Here is a 12,238-nt window from a genome sequence, read left to right on the forward strand (position 1 = left end):
AACATATTTAAAATGCAGTGAAAGGAACAGCTGCATCTCAAATAATTTACAATAACTTTACCTGGCATCCTTTTCAAATAACTAAGACAGATGCCTACATGTAAGCTGTCAGTTTTTAAAACCCTGAAAGATAAGATTAAGTTTTCCAGTGACCTCAAGGCTTTCCTTACCTTTATTGGTCTCTCTTAAAAGCAGAAATCTCCTTTTCCAAGCACGTTTTTCCTGTTATACAATAACCAGTGGCAGTAGGGGCAGACCGAAGTGCATTGCTTCTGGGATTTCTGATCCAGGGAACAAAGATGCACAGCTAACCAGACAACTACTTTGAAATTATCGTTTTGTGTCTTCAGAACTAGGAGGTAGGGCTGTGTGAAACGGACCCTATTTGATTCGGATTTGGATTCAGCCTGAATGAGGGACAGTGATTCGATCCATTGCTTCGGATCACTGTCCCTGATTCTATTTGGCCGAATCCGAATCTGAAGATTCGATGCTGATTCAGTAAATCAGAGATTCGGACACAGGCACAGCTTTAAAAGTTTTTTCTACATACCTTGAAGTAGCAAGCGCGGCTTGTGATTGCTGTGGTGCTGGGGCGCATGGAGTGTCCTACAGGGGTGTGGGGGTCCCTCTATATGCTCAGCAGCAAACAGGAAGGGAACCAGAAGTACTTCTGGTCCCCTTCCAGGTCTGCTGGGGAGCATGCAGGGGGCCCCCCATGCTCCCCTGGCTCAGTGATCAGCTGGAACCCTGGGTGCCACCCCCTCCCCCCAACCCAGAAAGCATCAGTCGCCAAGCCGGGAAGGTGTGGGGTGGATCAGGAAGTGGACCGGAAGTGCTTCTGGTCCACTTACAGGTCTGCTGCTGAGCAGACTGGGGAGCACCCTGTACTTCTGTGGGACACTCCATGCACCCCAGCATCGCAGCATTCAGAGCCCCTGCTACGTAGAGGTATGTAGAATAAATATTTAAAGCTGTGTCTACGTCCAAATCACTGAATCTGTCCAAATCTCTCCAAATCAGTTTGGAGGGCTCCGATTCAATTCAGAGATTCAAGGGTCCTCTGATTCGATTTGAATTCAGAGATTTGGCCACCAAATCAGGCCAAATCTCCACCAAATCAAATCAGGGACTGAAGCTTCGCACAGCTCTACTAGGAGGACATGCAGGAGAGGGCTGAATACAACCGCTAAGTCTGATGTCACCAAGCTATTCAGAAACCTAGTTTGGAACCAAATTATGCAAATGGATTCTGCCTATAATGGGCAACCAAAACTATCAAAATCCTCAAACTTAGCAGTGCTCAATATCGTGATCCATATTTTGCATCTTGACTCTATGTTTAGAAAACACAAAGACACATTATACCTCCTGGCTCTACCAGTACAACCCAGTGAAGTCAATGCAGTTCCACCAGAATAGCTGAGAGCAATGTTTGGCCCCTGATATAAATACTCAAAATTTATATGATGCTGTATAATACTTCTAAATCTTTGAATAGTGCAGGCTTTGGTCACCTGTAAATATAGGACTGAGCCACCAAATTGGAATCCAGCACTTCAGCCCTGATTCTACAGCTTTCTTGCTTGGGGTCCCATTATTGGTATACCTGTTCTTTAAATACTGCTGTTTTTAGTTCTAATCAGCATGGTCCTGCATACTGATAAATGAAGATACCTTAGTCTCACATGTCTGAGAGTTCATCATTTTGCTTTGTCTGGATGTACATTCAGTGCTGGAGAGTAGTGCCAACTGACAGCCTGATATTAGTGCATGTGTTATGTAGGTATGTATGTATGTATACAGGGGTATAGGCTGTAGCCATGTTGGTCTAAGGAGATAGGCAGACAAAATTCTTTTGGTGAATCTGATATCTCTTATTAGACCAACTCAAATAGGTGGAAAAATTCTTCTTTGCAAGCTTTTGGGTATAAATACCTTGTGTCAGGCTGAGGAAGCATCTGCAGTTAGTGTGTGCTCTTCCTGGATGGAATTAAACCATTCTTCTTGACAAAGGCTCAGAGAGACTTATAGAAGCAAGCAAATAATGTATAAAACAAGTAAACAAAAGAAAAAAAATAACTTGTAAAAGCCAATCAAGTATTAAAATAAAAACTGCGAAACGGTGTTTGAACCTAGTCTGACATATAGCACTTCCAGAAGATGTCCAAGCTCATGGTCTCATGCAGAAGAGAGTTCCAGAGTTGAGGAGTGATGACTGAGAATGTCCTCCAGCCTGGCTTTGTCAAGTGAATGTGGTGCAGTGATGGTACTTGCAGGAGAATGGTATTGGCCACCAGGGGGTCCTATTTATGATGACAAGAGGCTGCTATAATACACGTGCTACTTGCACCAGTAATCACAACCACGAAGAGTGAAGTACTTTGCTTATTGCCAGAGCCAATACAGAACTGCAAGCTCCAAACTTATTGTCCTGCTAACACGCCTCACTCATGTTCTGAAGGAATTGACTCTAAGACCGAGGGCTAGTTCAGTTTCCATCAGCCATTCAAGCCTTGGCTGTTTTACTGATGTTGCTTTCGAGAATAACTTCAGTCAGATGATTGTTGCCCTCTGGGAACTGCGCTAAGATCCCTTAACTCACCTCTGTCACACTGCAGGCACCAGGTTAAAAAAGTAGTAATTGCAGGAAGTTCTAAACAACCATCAGAGAGTAATGAATTTCAGTTACCAGTGGCCTAGATTTAAGCTAATGACCTACAGGTGAAAGGCTTCATTTCCTATTCAGAGGTATCATAGATGTCCATTTCCCCATTTCTTTCCTTTTATAAATGCCCTTTATTCTTAGTTGCTTAATCCCTGTTATGTATTCTTCCAATTTTCCCATCAGGATAGCACAGGTGGCATTTCCCTTTGTTAAAAGCCCTTTCACTGCAAATGTTGAGATCTATGTTTCCCAGAATTTAAGAGAAAAAGAGTCACTTCCTTTCTCAAACAATAGGTATTTCTTTCTGCTGACATCTCCATCATGTGTGCTAAAAATGGGAGTGTGGTTAACTAGGAAAGGCTACCATCTAGAACTCTGCTTCACCCTCAATGTAGTACAATGACTTCACACTGGTGCTAATAATGCTGTACTACCAGTATTTTTGTGGCTGGGTATTTGTTGTGTCCTGGATGTTCACCTGAACAGAAGGACCTGCAAGTGGGCAGACATCTTGGTGCCTAGAGGATTCAGCTCAACCTCACCCTAAGGGGCTTACCATCACTCATTGATTATTCCCCATAGGGTAAAATCCTGACATAAATAAATAAAGGTAAGCTTCATCATTAACATTAATGGGATCAGGATTATACCCTTGGTGCTTAGCTGACCTACCAGATGGATGGCTGTTATAGCCCTATAGTTACGTTGTAGGGCTCTGGCTGCCTAAATAAGCTACTTGGCAACACAGGGCGCATCTACACATTCATTAATGTGCAGTTTCTATGCATTTAATTTAGTACTTGTATAATCAAGTACTAAATAAATGCACAGTAACCAGAGTTACTGTGCATTAGTTTCAGCAAATGCCTTTTTAGTGACACTACTGCACAGTAGCCTAATACTACTGTGCAGTAGTGTATTAGCACTGTTGGTGCTGTGATGCCGTACTGCATGGTATTATTAGGCTATTGCACAGTTAGCATCTTGTGTAGACACACCCACAGAGAAAGCTTTAGTTCCCAGTTCACCTCTGAGTCTGCAGCCCAGATAGCCTTTGAAACTTCTCCACCTTACAGGGCTATTCCTACCTCCTGCCTGTCATACAGTGCAAATCAGAAGAATAATATGGCTGAAGATCAATTCTACCATCATCTGACCTGGGTATCTCTGTGAGGATTCCTCTGAAGCTACTGGTGTCCTAGAAGTTTCCAGAATGATTTTGTGATCATCTCACAAGTAACTCCTCCCTTCACCAATTTCAGAGTTCTTATAAATATGTATAAGGCCCCTGTGATGTGAAGGTTTCAGAATCCATGTCCTAGCAATAGTGTTTACTAGAACAGTGAGGTTTAAGCAAATATTAGAACATTAGCCGTGCCATACTTGGTCAAACCTATGGTCCTTCTAGCCCAGTATTCTGTTGCTGACAGTGGCAGAAATGTATACTATAGAGGGAGAGAATCAAATCAGATATCTCTAGTGTGATCTATCCCTTATTAATACACCTCACCACCCGGCCTCAACTATTATTGATTTAGAGAGGCCAAAGGAAATATCTCCAACCATTCAGTTCAATAGCAATTAATAGATCTATTGCCCATGCACTTATCTAGTCCCTTTTTGATCCTGACTTTGGTATCTGCCTCAACCACCTCTTGTGGCAATGAATTTTGTAAATTAACTATGTATTGCCTAAAAAAGTACTTTCTCTTGTTATTGCAGTACATTCATAGGAAAATAGATTTCAGGTTAATTACTGTGAATGTTTACAGCAGAAACAGGATTTTACGAGTTACAATGATCCAGTCTGGGCACCGAAATATACCACGGAACCTGCATATCCGATTAAATCAGCTCAATCAGTGCCATAGCAATGAAGTTTGGGGCACGGGGCAAAGCCCGCAGCGGCAGCCTGCCCTTGCCCCACGCACAGATCCAAGGGGTACGTGCCCTGTTCCATGCTTGTCCAGGAGTGCACGCAGCAGCAGCTGCCCTTCCCCCATCCCCGCACCGCCTCCCCCACCCCAAACAAGCTGCTTGCAACTCCATCCCACACCCTGCCCCATCTGGGCAGTGCCTGTTGGCACCCCTTCACTTGGGTGCCTGGAGTGGTCTCCCCACTCACCCCCCACTCCTTGCTATGGCACTGAGCTCAATGGTGACAGCCTGAATGAGTCGTTTTGATAAATTTGTGATTTGTACAGGGATAGGATAGGAATGGAAAAGGAAGACATTCATGAAAGCAATGTGTTGTAAGTTGTTCTGCTATCAGTAAAGTGTCTAAAATAGTTTTGATTTTTTTTTGGTGAAAGATACGCTTAGCCTATGATATTAAACTCAGTATAATATGAAGACTGATGAATTAGGAGAAGAAATCAGGGAAGGGTGACAAAAATAGAAAGAGAATTAAAGGACGTTGTGTATAAAGAGTGGCTCAACTGACTTAACATGTCCAATTCATAGGAGAGGGAGAGATTTATAACTGTCTGCAAGGGCTTTGAGGATGCAGTAGAGTGGGAAAGGGAGATGCTTTGTTTACAGGAGTAGATAACTGGTGGAATAAAGAGAGAAAATGACTTTTCAAGTGAAAGGCCCACTTGAAATTTCTACAGCTTGTTCCTCTTTGCTGTAATTGACCTGGGATTTTTTTTATTTTTATTTTGGGGGTGGGGGGGAAATAGGGCAAGGGTCAGCAAAGATGCTCTGATGCTCCAGGGCAAGGGTCAGCAATGTGTTTGGGAAAAGTGCCAAAAACACCCACAAACTCAACTTGTAAGACATTGGCATGCCAGGAATGGACAGTGGGGGAGCTACGATAGGCCCAATCTTGTTGTGGCAGTGCAGCCCCAGCCCCTTCCCCGCTGTCCACCCCAAGGCACACATGCCAAGCAAAATGCCTGCGCGTGCCATGCTCTGGCACCTATGCCAGGGGTGTCTACCCCTGCTCCAGAGGAAGCCACTAGCTTGTAGTGGAAATCAACATAGCTCAACTGGATCATTCTCAGTGGGCGCATCTATACAGGACTCTAACTGCACAGTAGCCTAATAATACAGTGCAGTAGCATATCACAGTACAGACAGTGCTAATACATGACTGCACAGTATTATTAGGCTACTGAATAACGGCATTACTAAAAAGGCATTTTCTGGCGCTACTGTGCAGTAACTCTGGGTACCGTGCATTTACTTAGTACTTGATGATATAAAAACTAAATTAAATGCACAGTCACCACTGTGCATCAATGAACATGTAGATATGCCCATTATCTATTTATTAATATAGATTTCATAAATTTCGTAGACATTAGGGGCTGGAAGGGACCTTGTGAGATTGAGTTCAGCCCCCAACCCCCGCTATAGGCAGGAAGTCAGCTGGGATCAAGTGACCCCAGCAAGAAATACATTCAAATGTTTTTTGAATGAGTCCAGAGTAGGTGCTTGCACCACCTCTGGGAGGAATTTGTTCCAGACCCTGGACACTCGCACCATAAAGAACTTTTTTCTTATGTCTAGTCTAAATAGGCCTTCCTGGAGTTTATGGCCATCAGAACTTGTTATCCCTTGGGGAGCTCTGGTGAAGAGCTGTTCTCCCAGGTCCTAATGTACCCCTCTTATATAATTGTAGGCTGCCACAATTTATAGACTTAAAGTCTATATAATCATAGGTTTTAAGACTGGGATTCTGAACTCCTGCATAACACAAGCCAGATGGCCTCAATCAATAATATCTGCTTTGAGCCCATAACTTATTTATTTAGAACTAAATAAAAATAATAACAAGGCTAGAGGCATCCTAACACACACACTACAATTCCAGCAGCATTAAAATAATCATTTCAGTACATGCCCAGCTTCCCAATCATCTCAAAAACTACCACCCTCCCTGTAATGTTGTTCAGGAAGACACACTTTAAGCTGTACCCAGGTACTTTCCATTGAGCCTACTGGAATTTCCACTAAGGAAAGTTTTAAAACCTTAACCAAAGGAAAACTTTAGAGTAGACCTTAGGGTAGGAAACAGTGACTGTGATTAAGCACTGGAATAATCTGCCTGGAGAGGCAGGTGAACCACCTTCAGAAAGAATGGACACATGAAGGACTAGAACAAATGAAATACCTGCTTTGTATATTGTGCAGGGCAGTGTCCTAAGATCGCTGCTGACAAACAAACCCCATCTGCTCACTCTCAGTCTGCAGCACCATATGCTGGAAAAAATGTCTGCTTGGGTGTTGAAGAAGGATGTTCCAGACTTGGGTATCTTCCTGAGGGAGCTCTGGGCACACCTGCCACCACTCTGTGAGTGACTACATGATCATTTCTTCTACTTGCGGCATACAAGGAGTGGGAACAAATGGGTGGGGCTTTTTCATTGACAGGAGCCTCAGGATTAAATCAGGCATGTCAAATGTATGACCTGCATGCCAGATCCAGAGTCATGTCATCTGACCTGCAGGGCTCCCAGAGAGAATAGGAATTCAGGGTGCGAGGTGAACAGGGGTAGGGCAGCCTGTCACTGAAGTTGGGGTTACACAGCCCTTTTGGGAATACACATTAGCAGTTGGAGCAAGAGACAGCTGCATTAACCCCCATGCTGCCACAGTTATTGCTTGCCCACGCCACATCTGGATCTGGCCTGGGGGGCTGGATGAGTCTGACACCCCCCCCCCACAATATAGACAAACCCTTTTAGTACTGGCCCTCTGTGTCTTATTTTTTTAATTCATTGTTAAAATGAGGGAGAATAAATAAATCCTTTTCCAGATTAAGAATTAGGAAACCAGTGCAAGCAAAACTTCTCATCTCCTTTACTGGGAATAGCACAGCAACCAGCCTTTCTTACCACTCCCTTTTCATGGCCCCATCCTCACTTACCCTTCTACTTAAACATGCACAGGTTCGCCAGTAATGAACTCTGATATACCATCTCCTATTATTGACCTTGTTGTATAGAAACTCCTCCTTGTTCAGCCTATGAGTAAAGGTTAGATCAATGGGTCAGGTGGTCAACTAAAGCACCGAATCATTTGACATGCCCCATCAGGCAGAAAAAAACAACAATGGTCAGGTGGACCCCCCAGTCCTCAATACACACGTTTAGGATGCTTCATTGCTACAAAAGTGTCCAGTTCTATCCTCTGTCCCTATGGCTTGCCAACTGCAGCCAAATGTGGTGGCCCTTTAAACTTTTTTTTCTTTGTGCCAATGCTTTGTAGATGCTTGGGGTTCTTTTTACTGTAACTGCCTGTCCCCTAAACTCCTTTGTGAGCAGCCACCAGCATCACCACGGCTTCCCCTTTCTCCTTCCCTCTGCCTGTTTATTAGAGGGTAAGGTTTGATGGTAATGAAAGATGAGAATTGTGCCTGGCAGAGAGCGCATACCTTTGTCCATGCTTTTCTTCAGCTGATTAAGGAAAATTTAGCTTCAAATCCTCACATGCCTCCTCTACTTCTCAAATGCCCTTTCATTTTTTTTCCTCCTTTTGAAGTTCCACACACTCCTTCCTTTAGCCAGCAGTATCAAGCTGTTGACAGGTTCATCAGAAATGTAGAGCTGACCCCAGCAGTGAGGGAGAGGCCTGGTTTTCATTATCTTCCCAAAGCTGCTGTTGCAGATGCAGTTTTTGAGCCCTGCCACAGAATTTCCAAGAAATGCAGCAAATTCTTGGCTGCTCTTAACAGAGATGGGGCCTAATCCAGAGCACTGAATCAGACTTGCCGCCTCTCCTGGGGCTCAAGGAAATTGACTTCATGCCTTGTGGCCTGCACCTAGCGTAAAACAATCTGAGCAAGTTTATTTTTCTGATTTTTTTTAATGCCCATTGCAATGAGGTCTGTTCTCCTGCCAAGGTCTCCACCCACTAATGTAACAGTAATTCTTGTTCTCCATGGGGTGAAGGACACTTCCAGGCAAAATAGCAAAGTTTCTTTCCTCCCTGACCTTGCTGTGACATGTTCACACTGTTCCTTGGGGAATCAGAATCTGGTTTGTGGCCAGACTGCAAATTACCACAAGCCAAAAGGTTCACCTTCCCCACTTTTGTAAATGGCAGCACATTGTACATGTGAGGCCCAGCAGTACTTGCCCTGGAGAAATTGTTCAAGAGGGTTAGTAAATATAATCTGAAGCATATCAAGTATAGCACTGTGCTCCAGCAATCTCATCCCTTTGCGATAAGTGAGGCTATTATCCACCAGTGAGAGTTAGAATAGCTCAGACTTGCATCTGGGCCAGTTTGGCAGCTGCCAGAATAAGGGCAGATTGACTGGAAACAAGGCCATTTAAATCTCTAAATGGAAAGCCTTCATTTAAATATTCAATTTTCATAAACTTTTACATGTTCTTATTGGCTGACATAAGGCGCATTCTCATTGGTTGACATAACCATTAAAAATGAATATACTAATAGAGCTTTTCCCCTTGGCTTAATATATCCTTTTACTACCCAAAAGGATCTGCTATAAATATGTACATTTATTTCAGTAATTAAACAGCTTAATAGTTTAGATTCTTATTATTCTTATATTCAGATCTTTGTTATGGTTAGAAGTCTTTCCCTGATTCTTTCTTGCTGTAGACAAGCACACAGCCTGCAAATCAAAGATTTTTTTCTAGAGGCCTCTGAATACATTACATTCATTTTTATTTAAATGTTTAGTCTATTTTGTATTCAGTGTGGTTCAGTACAGATTTTGATTGAAACAGGTTTACCTTTAAACATATAACTGTGTGTGTGCAAGATGAGGGCGCCATGGAAATTTATTTGTTATGGTTAATATTGCAAGCAAGCAGGCAGCTACATGCTGCCTCAGCTGCTGTATGTGGTCTCCAGGGGTTGCTGTGTGTGGAGCACATTGCAGCAATCCAAATCATAAAGTTTTGGATTATTATTGTGAGGTCCTTAAGAGAGAGAAAAATAAAGATAGATGCCCATGCTGGATAGACCAGTTTAGTACAAATCTTCAAAATGTACTTATTAACCATGCTGCCTTTGTGTAGATAAAGCCCAACTAAATTATGTCCATAGTCACTTCAGAGTTTGTCACTTCCTCAGATGCCTTTTTTGTCTTTCATCCCTGTTTTTATCAAGAGCTGAATTTCTGGTGCTAGTGAGAAGTACCAGATTGTGCAACCAAAGATCTTTCTTGGGAGCCCTGAAGATCACATAATTCAGCAACATATGCTGGGGATACTTTGCAATATCTACCACATCCAAAAGTCTCAGCCACCTCCGCCTCCCCCATGCAGCTACATCCTATGAAACCAGGGTGACTGCACCATTTATTGTAGTGAAGATGCATGCAAATGGCCATAGGCAGACAAGGTTCTTTGGGTAAATCTGATATCTTTTATTAGACCAACTCAAGATATCAGATTTACCCAAAGAACCTTATCTGCCTATGTCCTTAGACCAACACGACTACAACCTATACCCCTGTATAAATAAATGGCCATGGCACCAACAGCCATCTCCCTCAGCAGCTTCTCATACACAGTGAATGGGACAGGGTAAAAGAATAGGAGTGTATGACCAATACAATGCACCGTCCTAAAGAAACATATTTAACATTGGTGTCCAACCTCATAACTGATTTTCACGGTCTTCGGCCAGATTCTGAGCTGAGTAACTGGTACAAACTGGAGTAAGTACCCTGTAATTGATGCATTACACCCATGTAAATACAGAATAAGGAAGCTCAAAGTCTGATCCTGCATTCTTAACAACTTTTTTTAATCTCATTGCCCAGAGTGATTCAACAGCCTTGGCCAAATTTAAGCTCTTAATATTAAAATTACAAACCCCTGATATGGATAGAAACTAGTTTGCATTTGCAATACAAAAACATCCAAGCCTGCAGTTCACCTAATTCTCTTCCTACAGCCCTGTCTTAAAACTGCGAAGTGGCCAAGATGCTGGGGTTGTCTCACCTCCCCCAACCTCCTACATTTCATTTTTAAATAGAGAATGTTGCCCCCTTCCCCCCCCCCACAAGAGCTGTAGTCTTCTTAGCCTAGCTTTAACCAAGACTCGGGTGTTATGGCTGTGCTGTAAAGCCCTGGACAAATGTTTGTAATAGACACGTTGGGGCAATGTTGACCCAAACTCTTACCTGTGCTAAAACAAAGTAATTCATAAAGCAGCAAGTGCACCATTTAATTGCGAGCAAGATCAACTGCTGATAAGGTTTATTATCACCAGGACAACCAAGGGAGCCTATTTGTCATGACACTACTTTGTAGAAATATTAGTTGAAGGCTGTTTTTGGCTCTTTGGGAGCCTGTTCCAAAGATTGCTGAAATAATGGACCACAATGAGATTTGGACTGGATCCTAAGTCATGTTGCAAACTCTGGGTGGGTGATAAAGAAGCAGATGACATAGGTGAGTATTGGGTCTAAGGTAGAACTTAAGGACAAACACATAGTCAATGGTGCTGGGTGCAGTCAATCAGTGGTAAATAACAGGTTCTCTGGACTTCAAAAGATTTAGCCCTTGCTCTGCATCTTTCTGTGAAGTTCCTAGATCGCCTTGAGAGGCAGGCAACATCAAAATCAAAAACCCATTGTTATAGCACAGGCAATAAGTGACATGTAATAACATACTTTCTCTCTTACTGGCAACATGGAAAACAGGAACGATACCCATGTACCTCCTCACTTGATAGAGCTAACAAGTAAAAAGCCACCCAGGAGCTGCCTGGGATCAAGAGCAGACCCTGTATGCCACAACGTACCTCTTCTCCACAGAGCTCCAACGGTGAATGTCTTGTGCCAGCTGAACATCATGGAGACATTCAATTGCCATCCAAATGGAGAAGTGTCCTGCAAATCTCCGTCCAGTCACTGACAGGTAGGAGGATTTGAGTGTGGCAGAGCCATTCTTCCAGTGGTCAACGCCCCTTGCTGTCCTTAGGGCTATCGCTGTTTGCTTTAAATCAAATGCTCCTTGGCTCCCAGCTTTCTCATCTTATCACTGTGGCAGGCTCTCTCGGAAGAAAGAAGGGGGAGAGAAGCAGCCCACGGAGCGATGTCTATTTTCCCTTCCCACTTTCCAGAACTATGGAGTCTTTCCTAAGAGGAAACTAAAACGCTCTCAGCGGCAGCAGCAGCACCAGCCAGGGGGCTGTTCTTTTCAGAGGTTGCTGAACTGTAAACGGGCACACAGCCAGCAGTGACTTATAAAGGGAGCAGCCCTGTGGAATGTATCTCCTTTGGCTGATAAGCCAAGATGACTGTAGGGGTTTGAACTACCTTAGCTATCAAAGCACCCCCTGGGAAAAAAATGCCTAGCCCCTTGCATAATATCAATAAAAAAAATTCATCTCAACTTGGTGTTTAAGTGGGGGAAAGGAAAGCAAGGAATGCAGGCATTTTTTCCCCTCAGGAGTAATTGTGTCACTGACTTGTACAAATCTCTGCCTTCCTCTAATAGGGCTACAGAATATTATTAAAAGGGGAGGGGGGAGCAGAAAAGTCTAAATTATTTCCAGCCCCACTGGCTTGGATTGTAGAGTTTGTGCTGCAGCCCCTATGATCCAGTGTCTGTGGAATGATTATAAAACTGCAAGCAG

At 43.3% G+C, this 12,238-nt stretch overlaps 1 protein-coding gene across 3 annotated transcripts in view; it reads right to left on the reverse strand.

Moving 5' to 3' along the window:
• Window positions 1–12,013, reverse strand: part of LOC102558739 (uncharacterized) — a 60,621-nt gene extending 48,608 nt beyond the window's left edge. For 2 of the 3 annotated variants that reach the window (XM_006275583.4, XM_014601471.3), the window contains exon 1: window positions 11,402–12,011. In XM_006275583.4, the coding sequence (XP_006275645.2) occupies window positions 11,402–11,453 (52 nt within the window). In that variant the 5' untranslated portion in view covers window positions 11,454–12,011. Of the gene's footprint in view, window positions 1–11,401 lie in introns of all 3 variants that reach the window. The other variant, XM_059729704.1, reaches the window with a different exon arrangement.
• Between the last annotated feature and the right edge of the window lie 225 nt (window positions 12,014–12,238).

Source organism: Alligator mississippiensis, chromosome 6 (assembly GCF_030867095.1).
Source record: "Alligator mississippiensis isolate rAllMis1 chromosome 6, rAllMis1, whole genome shotgun sequence".
NCBI lineage: Eukaryota > Metazoa > Chordata > Crocodylia > Alligatoridae > Alligator > Alligator mississippiensis.